The sequence below is a fragment of the Lagopus muta genome, chromosome 2, assembly GCF_023343835.1.
Source record: "Lagopus muta isolate bLagMut1 chromosome 2, bLagMut1 primary, whole genome shotgun sequence".
Classification (NCBI taxonomy): Eukaryota; Metazoa; Chordata; class Aves; order Galliformes; family Phasianidae; genus Lagopus; species Lagopus muta.
The window spans coordinates 40,022,468-40,040,711 of record NC_064434.1 but is presented as its reverse complement, the minus strand read 5'-3'; the positions used below and the strand labels follow the sequence as shown (position 1 = coordinate 40,040,711).

At 33.2% G+C, this 18,244-nt stretch overlaps 1 protein-coding gene across 3 annotated transcripts in view; it reads left to right on the top strand.

Moving 5' to 3' along the window:
• ASCC3 (activating signal cointegrator 1 complex subunit 3) overlaps window positions 1–18,244 on the top strand; it is a 259,113-nt gene that overhangs the window by 127,059 nt on the left and 113,810 nt on the right. For all 3 annotated transcript variants that reach the window (XM_048935766.1, XM_048935767.1, XM_048935768.1), the window contains one exon: window positions 6,347–6,481. In XM_048935766.1, coding sequence (XP_048791723.1) covers window positions 6,347–6,481 — 135 coding nt within the window. The remainder of the gene's footprint in view (window positions 1–6,346; window positions 6,482–18,244) is intronic.

Below are 18,244 nucleotides of genomic sequence, written 5' to 3'. Positions count from 1 at the left end.
ATTATGAAAGTGACATTTCTCTGTTGGAAAAATTATCGTTACTGTCCAAGGCAGAAGAAAGGGTTTCTGAATTTCAGGTATCTGATTATAAATTTCTTAATAGATTTTAGACACTTTTGTTATGCATATATGTGGTGCGTTTTTTATTTCTTGTCTAAGAGAATATGTGGCAAGTTCTGGTAGTGTGTAGTTATGTGTTCCTGATAACAGAGACATATTAGTCCTCATTGGTGTTCAGACTAACATACTTTTCAGTGCTACAGTAACTCACAAATGTGTTTCAGGGGAATTACAGCTTAGAACATGCAGCACTAGGGGAATGCAAGTGCTTACTGTGGTGAATATTAAATGAAATCTTTGGTGAGAATGGTTGATTTGTTCAATGCTTGAAGAAAATTCTGCGGAGGTAACCTGGCTGGAGACATTTGTCTTTTCCTTTCTTTTATGTTTTTGTCATTTAAAAGCTTTGGTTTTCGGAGAGCAGCAGCAAATGCTTTTAGCACTGGAGCTATACACACCAGAGCTAGCTTTGAACTGCAAACTACAGATCTAATTACACAGCTTGTAGCTGTGGAAATGCTTCTCTCTATTCTAAATTACTTTTCCTAACTTATTTGCATAATTTAATGCAGAGAGATTTTCCATGGAAATAGAATATTCTCTGACACACTTAGGACAGGCTAAATTAACCTGTTAAAGTCTTATGTTGCTGTTTCACAACAACTTTTCTTTTTCTTTTTTTTTCTTTTTTTTTTTTTAAGAAGAACGTGCAGCAAGGTCTCATATGTAGCTAAGGCTTGTTCTTTGTAAAAATTTGGTGATGTTACTGATATTATAAGTAAACATTATCCATAAGATTGTGCACCTCTAGTCAGCTAATAAAGCAGTCCTTTTAATCAGACTGGCTGTCTACCTCTCATTGATAATTAATTTTTATTTTGGCAAGTTGTGCAATAATATTAAATTAAAAATTTTAGCAGGTGTTGATATATGATTGTAACATATATGAAAGTCAGTTAATTCCACTGCACATAGTTTATGAAATTCACCTTCCTTTTTTTTTTTTTAAAGAAAGCATATGCTGCACATCTGAGAATTAGATATCCTTCTGTAAGAGCTGCAGAAAGTCTCTGAGTACAGAACAGTTATATCAGCATTTGCTTTGTAGTTACTGCTTGATGCATGGCAAGTTCTTATGTGTTCCTTGAGCGAATGATTGCTATCGTGTTAGATGTTGTCACACAATGATTCTGTGTAAAGCCATGTAGAAGATGGAATACCAAATATGCTCTGTAGCTATTGAATATTCTGAAGGCTTTTATGCATGAGGTTTCTTGTAGTTCTTCATGTAGTGTAAGATATTTAGCAAGCTAAGGAAATAGTTATATATGATGACATCTTCATTACAGAGGATCAAAATAGTGTAATGGATACTATAAAAATAATATATAAAAAAGAAATAGTCTGTTATGTAGGACAACGAAAATTTAGATTCTCTCTGACCTTAATAGTATATGTGGTGTTACACAAGCAGAAGTTTCTGAAATAAATGTTTTCAGAAATGCATATTATCAGAGCTTCTAAATTTTGGGAACTAGAACATAGGAATCATTGGTCTGATGATAGTGCTCTTAGTTTCTACAGAGTTAATAGAAGCTCTGCTTTGAGTTTATCAAGTCATATACAGTAAGCTGTATGATCTCACATCTTCAGTATCAACATCAGTCAGGGAATGCAGTTAACCGTAGTTTCACTTGCAAAATGTGCATATGAGGAAACAGTGCCATGTGCATTTTTCTTGATTTCCATAATCCTGCTTTCTTGTATTGATTATTCTTAAAGCAAATGCTGTTATGGAATTGTTAATTTTGTCTTTGGGATGGGGTTTTGATCAGTGTGCTTGATAGCACAAGGTGAATACAAGATGAATTGAGCATTGTCTGCTTCACATACACAATGTGGCAGATAATGCTTAAACATAAGGGATGTTAACAGCACATTTTATTGATTTAAGTCTGGCTTCCCAACTTAGCACTATCCTACTGTGTATATTTTTTTTTTCTACAGTATAGATGCATTGTAGAGCCTGAATTGTAGCTGAGCCAATTCATTCAGGTCAGGGTTAACAATTGCAGGATTATTTTCCTGTTTTAATTCTGCCTATTATTATTCCTATTCATGCACTTGAAACATCTTCCAGTCCTCTATTAGAGAAACATGCTGCTTGTTTTCCAGTTATTGTGGAAATCACAGCATGGAATAGCACTTGGAGGGAAAGTCCCATTTAATTTCAGATTCATGTAGGCAGAAGCTACAACTAAAACAACTACACTCACCAAATGCTGTTTAAATTCTATATTGATGTATCTTTCACAGCAATACTTTGTTGTTGTTGCTTTTTAAATTAATCTTCTAACATTTCATAGGAAGTCAAGGCACCAAACACTGAAAAATGATTCAGATTCTTCTGGGACAAACTGATTATTATCTGAATGATATACTTTGAAGTGTATTAACTGAAAGGTCTTACTGGAGTGGTGCTATGCAATAATTTTAGAAATGTTCAGTAGCCAAGATTTAAATACACAAATGTATTTAGATTTATCAGTTTGCATAATACTCTATAGCGAAGTGTCACCTATTAAATTTTACCCTCATACGGAAATTTAGATCAACTCGACTTTCTTATTTTTCTGAGATAAAATTAGACATGAATGTTACTGCTTCATCCACCAAGTGTACTGTTAGCAGGTTTTCATCCTGAGAAAAGAACTGGATTATATCTGATATGAAGGTGAGAAAGAGTTAAGGACAGGGAAGAAGCCTGAAAAGTAAAATAGAAGTAAAAATTCTAAGCCTTTGGAATAGTTAACTCCTTATCTTTTTGCTTTTGTTTGTTATGGGCTAAGCAGGACCACATGATAGTGACAGTTAATAAAGGTTCTGCCTGATTATGATTAGAACTAAGAGAAATTTTCTTTGCTTTTAGAATTCCAAGAATGGGCTTTGTTCAATTATTGCAGTTACTGCTTATTTACATAATTGTGAAGATTCTTCAGTGAAGGGCCTGTTTTCTCCTCTCGTCTTTCCTGGGGCTAGCATTCTGTTCTCTACTTTGTGTTACTGTGGTGACTTAGTTTTACCACATCTCATTTGTCAGTAGTGCCTTTTCGTTTTTTTTTCTAGAAATAGTTCTACCAGCTGAAGTGTTACACTTACAATGCTTTCTATACTGTAATTTGTTTAGTTTGAATGTCCCGGTATTTCTCTGTCTTGTTTAAACAGTTCCTAAAAAATTGTAGCCTGGTTAATTAAGAAGTTTGTTGGATATAAGTACAAGAGTGTGCAGATCTGCTTGTTGTTTTTGATTGGCTTTATTAGTTCCTTTCCAAGTTTAAAAGCACTCCTCTTTGCAGCTTTTCTTTGAGCCTTGTTCTAGGAAGAGAAGATCCACAAGTCTCAAAAATTTAGTCACACCACACTTAATTTGATCTTTGATTACGGATTCTAGAAAGGTCTGGAGGACAAATAAGATGTTTATCAATATTAGTGTTATATAAACACCATTCTCAAATTTTACATTTTATATTTAAGCTATTCAAAATTAATGCAAGACTGAAATAAAATAAAATCTAAAATTTTAAAATACACTGTAAAACCAATTGACAAACCTATTTTGTGGTTGAATCTTAAAACCTCTTGTTACATATATCTCTTGTTGGTTGTGTGGGGTTTTTTTGTTTTGTTTTTAAGAAGTCAGTGTGTCAAATATTGCTGTACCTCCTAATTCATAAGCCTGGATAAATAGGCCATTCCTATTTAATATCCAATACTGTATTTACTCATTTTCTTTACTTTCAGAAATTACCTGTTTTCAGAAGATGAACGTTTAATATCTTAAACAAAGAATCAAATCTTAGTGTGTCTTCATCTTTAAAAGAAACAAGTTAGTAAAGTATAAAATCAACTGGATTTAAAATTAAAGGTTATGAAGTGAGAATTGACTGAAGATGACTTGATGGACCTTCTAATGAAAGGAATTTACTTTTATTTTTTAGGCTTTCTATAAAAATAATTTTCAAAAGGATAAATAGGCAATCCTTAAATAATTGATAAAAATATGAAGATATGCATATGGTCTGTTATGCTGTAGCTTCTTTTTGAAGAAATTTTAAAAAGATTTTGCTAACAAGTATTTTAATTTAAACAAAATGGTTATGCTTACCATGACATGTATCTGAGAATATTTTTACTCAGATGAAAGCTAATAATTAAAGAAATCACAATGTTACAGAAATGATCATGGAAAAATGTATCAAATAAGCTAAAGCAAGTCACATGTAATTCTTCCAGGTATCAGATAGACATACAGCATTTTTTTTCTTCTTTCTCCTCCTTGTGTTGTTACCTGTTTTCATTTTGATTATTTTTTAATGATAAATTTATGGTTTCTATAAATTTACAGCTACTCTGTACACTTTGATATAAAATACACAAATTCTATGTTTCTAATTAAATTATAAATGTCTAAATTCAGAACAGAAGTAATAACTTGTTTAATTATGCCCTTAAATATAGCTAACTCATTCGTTAGTAATGTTTTATTTAAAAATATTCCAGTAACATGCCACAGGTTGATGCAAGGATGTTGCTGCCAAAAGAACCAAATTAAAAGCGCAGGGCTGTCTGGAATTTGACATACCTGTCATAAAATGCAACTGAAACTGACTTAAAATAGATCTGTAGTTATATGCTTACACTGATTCAGCTTACTTATTAGCCAGTCATTCAAACTTTTCCAAGTGGGAGTTTTAAGAACACAAAAATTGTCATATGAGATCAAACCAAAGAGCTGTCTGACCAAGTATGTGTTGTCAATTTATGCAAACAGCAAGCAACACGAAATTCTCAGGGGGAAGATATTGAGTGTTTTCTATAGCTTACCTTTCCCAGCAGTGTGTAACTATCAGATATTCCAAGCTGTTATTTGCACTGTAATTAACTGACATTTAATCACTAGTGATAGATATTCTCCATCACTGACTAGCACAAAAAAATTACATTCCAATAAGGCATAATTGAACAAGTAGAAGAAGAAGCAGTCTTCATTCACTTTGGCTAAACCAGTCACTTACATCTTTTTGTTGATTCTTCATGGTAGCTGGCAGGAATTCAGGCATTATGCAGACACACATACTTCTAGGAAACTACACGTTGGTCTTACAGCCAATTTTCCTTTTGAAGTCTTCTACTGGATTTGAAATAACTCACTCTTTCTTCCTGTGATTTATTCCATATTCTCTTACCTTAATGGATCCTGTTCATGCTTAATGAATTTTCTGTCCATTCCTATTAATTAAATAAGCATTAATTCCACTGTATGTATAAATGGCAGTTTGTTGAATCATATCTTGTCTGTGCTTGACTGAATGAATGATCCCTGGTTTCCTGTAGAAGAAATCTTTCTCCCCATTAGAATCATTGTTCATCTTAAATATGTCTTGCAGTGAATCTTAATTTATAGCAGTTTAAACTGGTTCGGATACATTTCTAAAGAGATAGTTATTAACATTTCATTGTAACCACCTTATGTGGTGGTAAAAATAATAAGTAACTATGAGGTTGTGTGAATGATGCATTCAAAATCTACTGTAGACAGGACTTCAAATCAATTCAAAGATGCTTTCTATTTTATTGATAATTCTCCTTCTATCAATTTTTACCATTTTATTATCTTTTTGCTCAATCCTTAGTTGATATTTTCAGAGAAACATTTGGTGTCTTTAAGGTATCTTTATGCGTGATGGTATGGGGTTTACACCCAACAAATTTCAAATGTGTATGTGCATGCATGTTTTGCATTTGTTCTTACTTTATCTTCTCTTTGATCGTCAAGCGTTTTGGGACTATAATATCCCCCAAAGACTCTTTACAGTCAGTTTTTGTTTCAACTGTCTTGCGTAGTCAAATCATACCATTAAATAATTTATCACTTCTGTATTTGCTTTCCAGATCATTTAGAATGTGTCAAATAGCGCTTTTGTTTTTCCTCAATGGCTCTCTCTTCACTATTTGAAAAAGAACTATTTCCAGTGATTGTTACCTATCTTTTAAAGACTAACGAATTAGAAATGAGAACCTTTTCAGAAGCTCTTGAAAAACATTACATGTAATACAGAGAGGATCATCCTTTAATTTCTCTAAAGCTACATTATTTTTCATCATTATGCCATGCAATTTACCCACTTAATTTGTTCTTACAGTAGAGAATATTTTATTATTAAGGTCTTTTGATTATTTCAGATTTCAGTCATTTCTCATCAGCTCTACTTCTTTCTCTCTTAAGGTAATGGTGTTTGTTCATGCTAGAAATGCCACAGTCAGAACTGCTATGGCTCTTCGAGAAAAAGCAAAAAACAATGGTCATATTTGTCACTTCTTGTCACCTCAAGGATCGGCTTATGGACAAGCTGAAAAACAGGTAAGTGAATCGTTTATGTGGTAATTTTTGCAATCCTAATTTTGCTTTTGTGATGCCATCCAGTAGATGTGTCTATGAGCTTCTTAGAAAACATGTTTTGCTCAGGAAGGAGCAGTGTAATTTCTGAATTGAATAGATGTGGAAAGTAAAGAATATTGCCAAAGATGAATGCAGATAAACCAATACTGTTACTTATAGTTGGCTGTAATTTCACAGGCATTGTTTGATTTCTCAAGTCCATTGTATATTGAGGAGGGAGGCTTTTTATCAGAAAGAATTGGGAAAACTAGAGGAGAATGATTTTCGTGCTCATGGATCACAGTAATCTTTATGCAGTCTCCAACTCAGGAAGTCCCTAAGCCACTGATTTTTACTGTCTTGGGAGAGTATGCGTCTCCTTCATTTTGCACTCTTTCCATAAACATTTGCTACTCTTCACTCTTTGTGACAGAAAACTGTCCTAAAGTATTAACCTGACTTCATCAGTAAATTTGTTACCTTTCCAAAACTATCTGACTTTCTCATACATCATCTAGTGATGGGCAATCAAAAAGTAATTGTTCTATGAGTGGAAAGTGGGGAAGGCATTTGACTCATACAGAGGATTAGCCCCCTTAATCTGGTTCTGTATGAGAAATTTGAAACTGTGTATTTTTATGCATTTTTTCACGAATTGTGTATATGACCTTTCAAATTTTTTTCTAATGTAGTAACTTCATTTCCAACAATTTCTTTTCATCTACTCAAGCAATATGCCTGTATTTCTGCTGAGAAAAGGTTTCCAAAACAATTCTTAATTTTTTGTTATATATGCCTTTTGCATTTGGGGATATGTTATTTGAGGTAATGATCAGTGTCTTGTTAATATTCCCTGAAGGGTAATGTTTTTCCTCTCTACCAACTAATTAACTAAACATAAAAGAAATACCTTTTAATTATATAAAGCTTAATCTATACATAAGATACCTTCTCTCGTGGTAAATATGGTGATAAAATTTTAAATACTTTTGGCATCTCTGAATTAGGAATTGGATAGGTGGGGAGGAGGGGAGTTAGAATCTTCATCTATTTGAGATGTAATATACATTACCTTATTTTATAGCTCTGAAGAGAATGGGGGAGATATTCGCTCAGATCTATTAATTTTAATGGAGCAGAGACATTACAGTTAGTAAACTCAAATTTCTGTGATGTAGAGAAAATTATAAATTAGAGATTTTTAAAAATCATGATGATTCTGTTCTTTTTCAAGATACTTCTGATAACAGTAATAAATTTTTATAGAAATGTACTAAATAACAAGTTGTCCTTATCTTTCATCAATAGGATTTTAAAATTTTCCTCTTTTTCTAGTGGCTGCTAGTAACTGCTGCATTTTAAAAATACAATCAAAACTGAAGCTGAAAATCTGCTATTTCTACTGTAACACTGAAAATTAATGTTGAATCTCTTTTCATTAGACTTTTTAGAACAAAATCTGAAACTCCTGGCTTATAAAAATAATATTGTATTTTCAATGCTAAAAAAGGAAAAATGATAAATTATGAATTCAGTAATTGAAAATACCAGTATTTGTTTAGGCACTCAAAATTACTACTCATGAAGTTAGGAAAAATGATGCTCTGATTTCAGTGGTGCATCCTATGTGAGTTTCTGTCATCAAGTTCGAGGGCTGCTCTGAAAGTAATGCCTCCTGTTTTGTTATGTTGTCCCACAGCATCAGAGGCAGATGTTGGTTGTGTGACAGTAGAGGCTGGACCTTCCCACTAATATTCCATTACATTTTGTTGCCATGTGACAGATGGCAGCAGCAGGACAGTCTAACAGAATAGCATCTGATGTGGAAGTGCATAGGAAGCAAAGATGTGAATTCCTCCATGCAGAAAAATTGCACCCACTGACGTTCATCAACTCTTCCTGAGCATTTATGGAGACCAAGCTGTGGAAATGAGCACAGTGAGGTGGTGGGTGTTGAATTTCAGTAGTGGTGACAGCAACAGTGTGTCACCTCCACTGGCATGGATTTTTACAAGCGCAGCATTCGGACTCTTGTTCATTGTTGATGTGAATGCATAGCTATTAGTGGTGAAAAATATTGCAAAACAGTGTTTTGTTGCTGCGAATCTTCTCTATCAAATAGTGTTGTTGTGCTCTTTGTGTAGGTTGCATTTTCCATAGAAATAAATGCGACACGGTACTTCTAGAGTGGCTGACATATTTTGTCCAACACAGTGTGTATTTTAGTGAAAAGTACTCCTGTTGTTCACACTCTTTTCATCCTGGCATTAAATCAATTATAAAACATGTTCTTGTGTTGCTAGGAATCAGAGGAACATCACAGGGAAAAGTTAAGATCTAAGTCTGTTTTGAATACAAATTTTTGCTGCCTGTGCCTGGACAATGAATTAAGGTAGCTTTTATAGTACAAATTAAGACTGATAGATAAAAGTGCTTTGTAGGCTGGTTGGCTGCATTTCTGAAATAACTTTTTTTTCTGGGAGTATTTATCCATCACACAGAAATCTAAGGGAAACTGAGTAAACCAAGACAGTAAATTTGTCAGTATTCTGTCTTCCTAGAGTGATTCCAAAAACACTTATACACTCTTTTGTTGTGAATCCAAGCATCAGTTCTAAATCAAATTTGAAGTTCTTTAATAATGAGTGTAGTTAGAAATGTTGATCTGTGCAAAAGATTGTAGAAAAGCTGAGTTTACTTCAAAAGATATTCATGGAAGCATTCTAATTTGGGAGATATCATTAAAAGCAAATGAATTATTTTATATTTCATCAGATCCTTTAATTCTTTTCACAACTTTCTGCATGATTGCAATAGCATCTCACATACTATAATGTACCCAAAAATTATGGATTCATAGTTTTTATATACAGGGATGACTAACTATTTGGCTGCTGCAGCAAGGAGAGCGTTGGTTTTGTTTATCATAAGACAGGTGATATGACCTGAGGAAATAGTCTCAAGTTGCATCAGGTGAGGTTCAGAGAGAACATGAGAAATAATTTCTTCACTAAGGAGAATGATCAAGCATAGAACTGTGTTGCCCAGGAAGATGGTACAATCCCACTCCCTGGAGGTATTTTAGAAATGTGTGGACATAGCACTGAAGGTACACAGTATAGGGATGTGGCTCAATAATTCAGCTTACTGGTTGGATTTGGTGATCTTGAAGATGTTTTCCAACTTAGATGGTTCCAAAATTCTATGTTTATCACACGACATGCAGAACTGAGCAAGGCCTGACTTTGTGTTTGAGCTGCAGCAACTATTTCTAATGTGCATATAATCTTATTTTTTATCTCTGAATTGATCTACCTACTACTCTAAATCTAGAATCTTATGCTAGTTGTCACTGTGGTTTCAGATTTTTCACTGTAAAAGTTCTTATTCATTTAAATAATAACAAAATGCTGTTAGGAATAGGCCAAGCTACACAATAGATCTCTTAATGGCAAATTTCTGGTGTCCAGGAGATTTTACTAGAAAGACCATTGATGCATGCTCTTCCTTAGACATCTGCTGTTGGCTGCTACTGGGAGAGACTACTGCGCTATGCAGACTTTTGGTCTGACCTGGCACAGCTGTTCTTATGCATAATACAATAAGCTAAATCCATCTTATTCTGTAAACTAAGGATTAGAATTATAAATACATGGCTTGTAAGAGCTTTTCAGGGTTCTTTTTGAAATCCATTCTCAAAACATAATCTAGATTTTTTTTGTTCCAAGATATCTTAAAGCTCAAAAGCTCAAACTGTAAGCGAACCAAATAGCTCTGTAACTGACCTGTCCTTTTAAGAATTTACGATTGCTTCAGAGTGCTTCTGATTTCCAAGTAGTGCCTTTAATCAACATGATTGTATTGTAAACTTTTGATGACCAATACAAATATGAAATATCCATGAGTCATATTAGATCTCTGAATAAAATCATTAGGCATTCATCAAATTGAAATTTATAGATGCAATTAATTTGTTTGATCATCATTGTCTAATTTTAATCTCCTTAGTACATGACATTCATTTTATACAGTACTAAATTCATAGTGCTGTGCCATATAAATGAAATTTCTGGCAGAAGTCTAAATGTATTATATCATAGGTGTCTGATGCAGAGATTAATTTAGGCTTCATGATGACAGTATCATGTATTTCTGATAAGAGCTATCTTGTATAAGGTGATGTTTAGTGGCATCCCAATTATCAGACTGAAAGCCATTCAATCTTGCTGTTTCATTTGACATGAAATTTTGCAGTGTGTGGCAGAGAATAATCTAGATAATGTAATAAAATCCTTATTTTGTATTCTATATACAGTGATTACTGTAGTCAGTGAAGAAGTGTACTAAATGCAGAATAAGACATACAAGAATAATGGCCAAATCCTACGTTGTGTAGTTTAGATACAACAAGTGCGATTGAAGGCTACTTGAACTTACAGCAGGTGCAGAAAAAATAGAACAGTTAAGAGTATTGTGTGCTTTTCTGGTCTTTAAAATATGAAAGCAGTTCTACTAGTCTTCTTAATTAGTCAGGTGTTTTTAAATTATTAGAAATGAATTTTTAGAGAACATTCATCAAATATTTGATGTGTAATCATTTGTTTGACATTTAATTATTTCAGAGCAAATCCTCATTTTGTTTTTGTTTTATTAATAACGTATCTAATATTTGATAAGCCGTTAAAGAAACTATGAAAATAAATGAGTATCAATATTCAAATAAATTCAGCTTTATTAAATGTCAGCCATATACTGAAGTTCTCTATTTGTTTTAAAATTACTATATTTTTTACTTTTGGAAATTGTTTGCTGATTATCTCTCCAAGAATGAAATGAAGTTCTTCATATTTCATTCATAGTGTATTTTATTCAGTCCTGTTAAAAGTCAGCGAAAAAATGTGTGTGGTCCTGACAATTGACAGGTTGAAAAAAAATGTGTTCTCTATAGTGCAGTTGTACTCTTTTGATGAATACTGGCCTATAGAAGTTTAAATTAAGTAGGATTTAGTTGGACATTTAGGTTTGAAGAGTCCAGTTTACAGTAAAAGTATATTCTTACCTCTGCATTTGGTTTTGAATGCAAAGTCTCAACTGAATCCAGAGCATAATTAATTTTATAGTAGTTAAAAAAAGTTTGCTTTGAATGAAAGAAAGCAGGCAAACCTCTCTTAAAGTGGTGTATTTTTCATTATTTACTAAAAAAAAAAAAAAAAAAAAAAAAAAAAAGGTTTTAGTTATGTTGAATTATCAAGACAACCTGCAGCTAACTACTTGCTATTCCTTTGTTCTATGGTGTAATACTGTTGTATGGGGCAGTGTCCTCAGTGTTAATATACAAGGGTTGTTGAAAGTATTACCACCTGTTTTGTTATGTTGTCCCACAACATCAGAGGCAGATGTTGGTTGTGTGACAGTAGAGGCTGGACCTTCCCACTAATATTCCATTACATTTTGTTGCCATGTGACAGATGGCAGCAGCAGGATAGTCTAACAGAATAGCATCTGATGTGGAAGTGCATAGGAAGCAAAGATGTGAAGTTGAATTCCTCCATGCAGAAAAATTGCACCCACTGACATTCATCAACTCTTCCTGAGTGTTTATGGAGACCAAGCTGTGGATATGAGCACAGTGAGGTAGTGGGTGACAGCAACAGTGTGTCACCTCCACTGGCATGGATTTTTACAAGCACAGCATTCGGGCTCTTGTTCACTTTTGCATAGCTATTAGTGGTGAAAAATATTGCAAAACAGTGTTTTGTTGCTGCGAATCTTCTCTATCAAATAGTGTTGTTGTGCTCTTTGTGTAGGTTGCATTTTCCATGCAAATAACTAGGAGGCATTACATTCAGAGCAGCCTGCGTATTTTGTCCTTCAGAGAGACTGTTGATAACTTCTGTTATCAAGTGTTAGCATAGATGCATTTCTACTTGTATGTTTGTAAGAAATTTGTTATCTAAATTGAAATCTTATATATTCAATGAAAAATGCTGCATGAAGAAAATATTCTTTCTTGACTTTCAAAGAGGGTTCCTTTCTTCCTTTTTAAACAGAACATACACACTTCATGCTAATTTCTTGTGTTATTGTGTTCCAAAATATATTTTTTCATCAGTTTTAAACATTAATTTGTATTTTTTTATGAAACTAGCTCAAAATTAAGTGCCTTTTTCTGTATTTGGCATTCTAAGTAGATATGAATTATCCGATAAAAAGGATCTTTGTTCTTTAAAACTGCTATTTTGCTGTTCTATAAAACCAATATTGTACAAACGTTAAGATTCATAATTTTTTTTATCAGCAGATAGGAGGACTGCAGATAACTGGCTCAGGTACTAAAGAATCACCATAGCAAAAAAATCACATAGTTACAGTAATTGGATGGTAATCAGGATTGATGTTAATCAATCTGTTTAGCAGACTGTAAGTTACTTCCTATACACATGGTCTTTACCAAAGAAAATGTGCCACAAGTGAAATGTTGCTTCATCTTCTCTTGATATATTTGAGGCATCAAGTTTTGTATCTATACATATTTTAAGTACTTGGAATAAATTATCAGGTGATTTGCATGGTGAAGTTTTATTAGAATGAAATGATTCAATTTTAGTGGAGTGTGCAGTTAGATTTTACATCCCCAATGATTGTCCAGTCTAAACTCTTGCATAAGACCTCACTAAATTCCTTCTCTGCATCTGTATTGCACTTTCTGTAGAGCCATCTGTACTCAGTTTAGCATCTACAGCAATGGAAAATTCCCTCTTCTATTACTAAATTTTTTCTCTCATGCTTATCTGCAGCTGGAATTTATCCAGCTTCAATTCCCACTGGCTCATGTTTTGACTTTCAAATGATAAATTTAAGTCTTCTCATGCAGAGGTTGTGAGGTTTTTTTAATTTGTCAACTAAATTAAGTCTTTTTAATCTATTTTGTTAAGCTTCAGAGTTGTACAGCAAGGCTGTGTCTGAGAGTATAAAAGGCAGATTACCCCTACAAATACAACCAATACAAAATTGTAGCTTTTCATTGAATCTTTGAGGTCATTTTGCTTGTTTTGTGTGGAAAATAATAACATGCAAAAATACTGTTGCCTTGAGAGCACATGCAAGCTTTTATGTATATATATTTCCTCTATTTATCAAGTTTAAGAGCTGCTCAGTTCAGGTAGAATGTGTGACTGGTCTATTAGAGCAAGAAAACAAACCTTTGACATTCCTGATGCATTGGTTTTTTCAAGAATTTACAGTGGAGTATGTGTAACACTAGGATTATTAAGTGTTCATTTAGTTCATCAATTTTATTCTTTCCTAATACAAAAGTTTTCCACACTTTGTGAAAATCTCCTATGCACTGTAATGCATAAACTCCTATGCAATGTACTGCAATTTTCTACACTTTCTATTGTGAATCAGAAAGTATTAAATATATGGTGTAGACTAAATTCTGTTATCAAATTTAAGTGCTTAGTCTCTCTGAAAATCAGTCTAATTTTTGGATCAGATAAGTATTTCAGAGTTGTTGCCTTGTCTTTCGAGCTCTGATAACTGCGACTCTGAGGTACCACGTAAACCTGCAGATATCCTGTGAGAGATAAAATGGACTTTTTTCCCTCCCTAATCTCTTAGCATGATCATATATCTATTTTAACCATCATAAGCTTGATATGCAACAAAGATTGACTTTAGCCTGTTTATAGCTGGAAATCTGTCTTGTGAATATTTGTTCTACTTCCAGAAGCTGTGCTGTGTTTGTAACAGAGCCCTAGAAGCAATATGAGATAGCAAATCTTTTTCTAGAATGATCTGTGAGGTTGTGAATACATCTGTCAGAGGTACTGATGTGTTTGTTTGGGGAAGTACAAAAAGATGTTACATGCTTTTGTATAGAACTTTTTAGCAGTTTTCGAGTTTTTCAGGTTAAAATCAGCAATGGATTTAATCACTGTAAGTGTAAGATTTAATGCTTTTTCTTACTAATCCTCCATGGAAATGCTTTGATAAACTGCAGGATAATGTGTTGCCTGTAGCATCCCCTCTCATTGTTGACAAAATTTCCTATTAAATTCTAAATGCGCTTAATAAGATCATTTGAAACTGTTGTCATATTTATGTTCTGATTAAGCTGCTTTCCTTAAATTAAATCTGCCACAGTCCCCCACAAGGTAACGTAGTATTTTAGTTCAGTCAATAGAAATTTTAAGGTAAATGCATTTTCAAAGTGTCTTCTTTATTTGTGCTTGTAAATGTAGAAACTGAAGTTACACATATCATATTAAAAACCCTGTGTTTTATTTTTCATTCTGGTATGTGGGAATAATATTAGGCCAATAGAGGTTCCTTAATGTCAGGCTTTGACGTTACTGATTGTGATGAGTAGCAGGTGTAAAAGTTTGCACAGTCAGTAGGTGTGTATGTCTATTTTTGGCATAAATATACATCGTACTGTAAAAGTAACTTAAAAATAAGTGAAGTTTTTTAGAGTATATTATATTTTTCTGTTCACTTCTGTTCACTTTTCTGTTCTGTTTCTTCATATTTTTCTGTTCACTCTTAATCTCTCATGTTAATATGTGATCTCCTTGTCTTACCTGAAGTTATAACCTCATCTGGGGGCACTGGCAAGAAGAAAACCACATTACATTCTTTTATCCTTTAACTCTGAAAGTCCCCTTCAGTTAGCTGCTAGGATATTTTAGCATGTAATCCAGGTCAAAACGAAAAAGGTTGCTGAGTGTTTTCACAGTAATTATTAACTTATAACTTCACTGAGTAAGATTATTTCAACTTGAAATCATTTATATAAGAATTATATATGGATATTGAATAGATATGCTAATAGTACATAAACATTTCAAAACAAATTTTCAAAGCTATTTGGGAAGAAGAAAAATAATAATACTCCTTATATAATTGTTTTCATGTTCTCGTATTTCATGTTCTCAGCATGAGAGCACTCCTTCCTCTTCAGCTCTACAGCCCACTATTCAATTTGGCTCTGGGCAGACCTGATAGTGGCCTTTCAATATCTAAAGGAAGATTGTAAGAAAGGAGAATTTCTTTAGCAGGGTTTTTTTGTGATAGAACAAGGGGAGATGGAGATTTAGACTGGATGTAAGAAAAATGTTCTTTATTATAAGGGTAGTGAGGCACTGGAATGGGTTGCCCAGAGATGCAGTGGATGCCCTGTCCTTACAGATACTCAAGGTCAGGCTGGACAGAACTCTGAGCAACCTAATCTAGCTGCAGATGTTCATGTTCACTGTGGGGGAGTTGGACAAGATGATTTTTAAGGGTCTCTTCCAACACAAACAATTCAAGTATTCTGTGGTGATTCTGTAACGAAGGTCAGATATATTTGAGAAATACATAATGTCTCTTGGGACTTTAGGTTTTCCTCTGAGATTTAACAGGTTCAAAAACTGGAAATATCTGGTCACTTGGAAAGAGCCCTACCAGAAGAAATTAGGAGACAAAATTGAATTCAGTGTAGATTTTTTCTGCCCTAGTCCCTGCTTAGTCCTCCCTTGAAGACCTTGGTTAACTCTGCTTTGACTGTTTTCTTGCACTTTCCGTCCCTGAGGATTGGTTTAGGCAAGAATTTTTATTATGCATTTTTTTTAATTTAAAAATAAATAAAAGACCCTATGGTCTCTCATTCTTCTTTCCGGATTTGCCAAGTTGATTCTTATCCAGTATGTGAACATAATAATATTCCGATATTACTTGATATTTTTCTGTCACAATATCAGTCTTAACCGACCATGGGATTTCTACTCTCTGAGGATTCTTGTGAATTTATTCATGCTGTAAGATATACATAAATAGGCTCCCTTCAGAATGATTCTTTTAATGAAACTGAAGTTTCCATTCTGAGATAACAAAAAAAGTGTGTTCATTAACACCCTATTTGACTGTTTCTCATGATGCAGTGGTTGTTTGCATCTCACTATGTCTCTATAAAGAGATGGTAAGAATAAATACAATTAATTAAATTCACCTGTTGCATGAAAAGTTCTGTTCACTTACCTATTGATAGATTTCCTTCTGTTGAACACAGTATTAAACATCATATATTTTTCCATGATGCGTTTAGATGCTTGATTCAATTTTTCATTTAGGAAAAAAATATTCTCTTAGGAGATGAAAAAAATACTTAATTCCACAGCAGTTCTTAATTTCATTTATATTGAAAATAAGAATGCTTACTAAATATCGTTTAATTTTATTATGCTTTGATGTCATTATTTAGCTATATATAATTACCGATTCATCTATTTTCCTTTTCCAGAACCCTCAAATATCACAGTTTTGGTAAATTAGTTTGAACTTTTTAACTATTCCTTCAGTTTATTAGCCTCATGCCTGTCAGTGTTCAAGAGACATTTGGATAATGCTTTCAGTAATATGCTTTAACTTTTGGTCAGCTTTGAAGTGATCAGGCAGTTGGACTAGATGAGCTTTGTAGGTCCATTCCAATTGAGCTATTTTATTCTTTTTAGCATTGAAATTCACAAATCTTCTAATATTGTTTTATTTTATTCTATCAGCAGCAGGGAAATATGCCTAATAGTTTTTTTGTAATGTATTTTCATTCCATATTACAGAAGCAGTTCCTTTTTTATCTACCAGTTTTCATTATAATTCATATACAGTTCGTTTATACTCTAGCTTTGTCAAAAACTTGTTGCTGTCACTCTGCACCCACTGACATAATTTAATTCTAGTTCTGCTTTTGCTAATGAATCAAAAATTCCAAACGTGGTACATGTAAAGGGATGCCTCCAAACCCACATATGACACTCACAAAAATCTCTGAAAAGAAGACGGTAAGAATATGTATACGTATGTTTTTTAAGATCTTTTCAATCATTTGTTGCTGTTGTTTAGATCTTTTATAACTAGTGAGTCATGTTTTCGGTATAACACTCTGCTAACAGCAAAGACAGGTTTCTTAAATAATTAGGTTTTTTGAGAGGAATTTGGTGAATTTAGGCAAAATTATATTTTACAGTGCTGAAGTTGCTATTCAATGGTATCAGCTGTTTTATATAATACAATGTTTTTCTCTAGCACAGTGATTTCCAACAAGCAGGGAATCTTCTGAATCTTATTTGACTTCTGAAATTCACTTTCAAAGAAGGTTAAGATAAATTAAAAAACAAATAGAAGATAAAACTAAATGTTGCAGAAATTAATGCCACCAATATAGAGTAATTTTGAGAACATAAATAAAATGTAAGATATGCTAAAACCAAAGACTACATATGATTTAGCTTAAACAAACAAACAGAAAAAAGTAATAAATCTTTGGAAAAAAAAGAATACACAAATCTCTGAAGGTGTGCTTAATTGATTTTTAATTTTTTTTTGTTAGTTCTCCTTTCAGTATTTGGTATGAGAAGGCAGTGGATCAAGTCCACTTCTCTCTCTTAGTGGCTGTTTCTAATTGTTCTTTTACTGATATTTTCTTTTTAAAAAATTGTATGATTTGGGTATGAGGCCATTTCCCCTCATCCTGTCACTTGTCACCAGTGAGAAGAGGCCAACCTCGCTCTCACTGCAATCACCTTTCAGCTATTTGAAGAGAGCAGTAAGGTTTCCCCTCAGCCTCCTTTTCCCCAAACTAGGAACAAGAATATTAATTTTATGTGGGTAAAGATGAGTGTAATCATAAAATTATGTACAGATAAGAAAAATAATTTGGAATGTTATGTAACTGTATAAAGTAATTGTTGTTGCTTGGGGGAA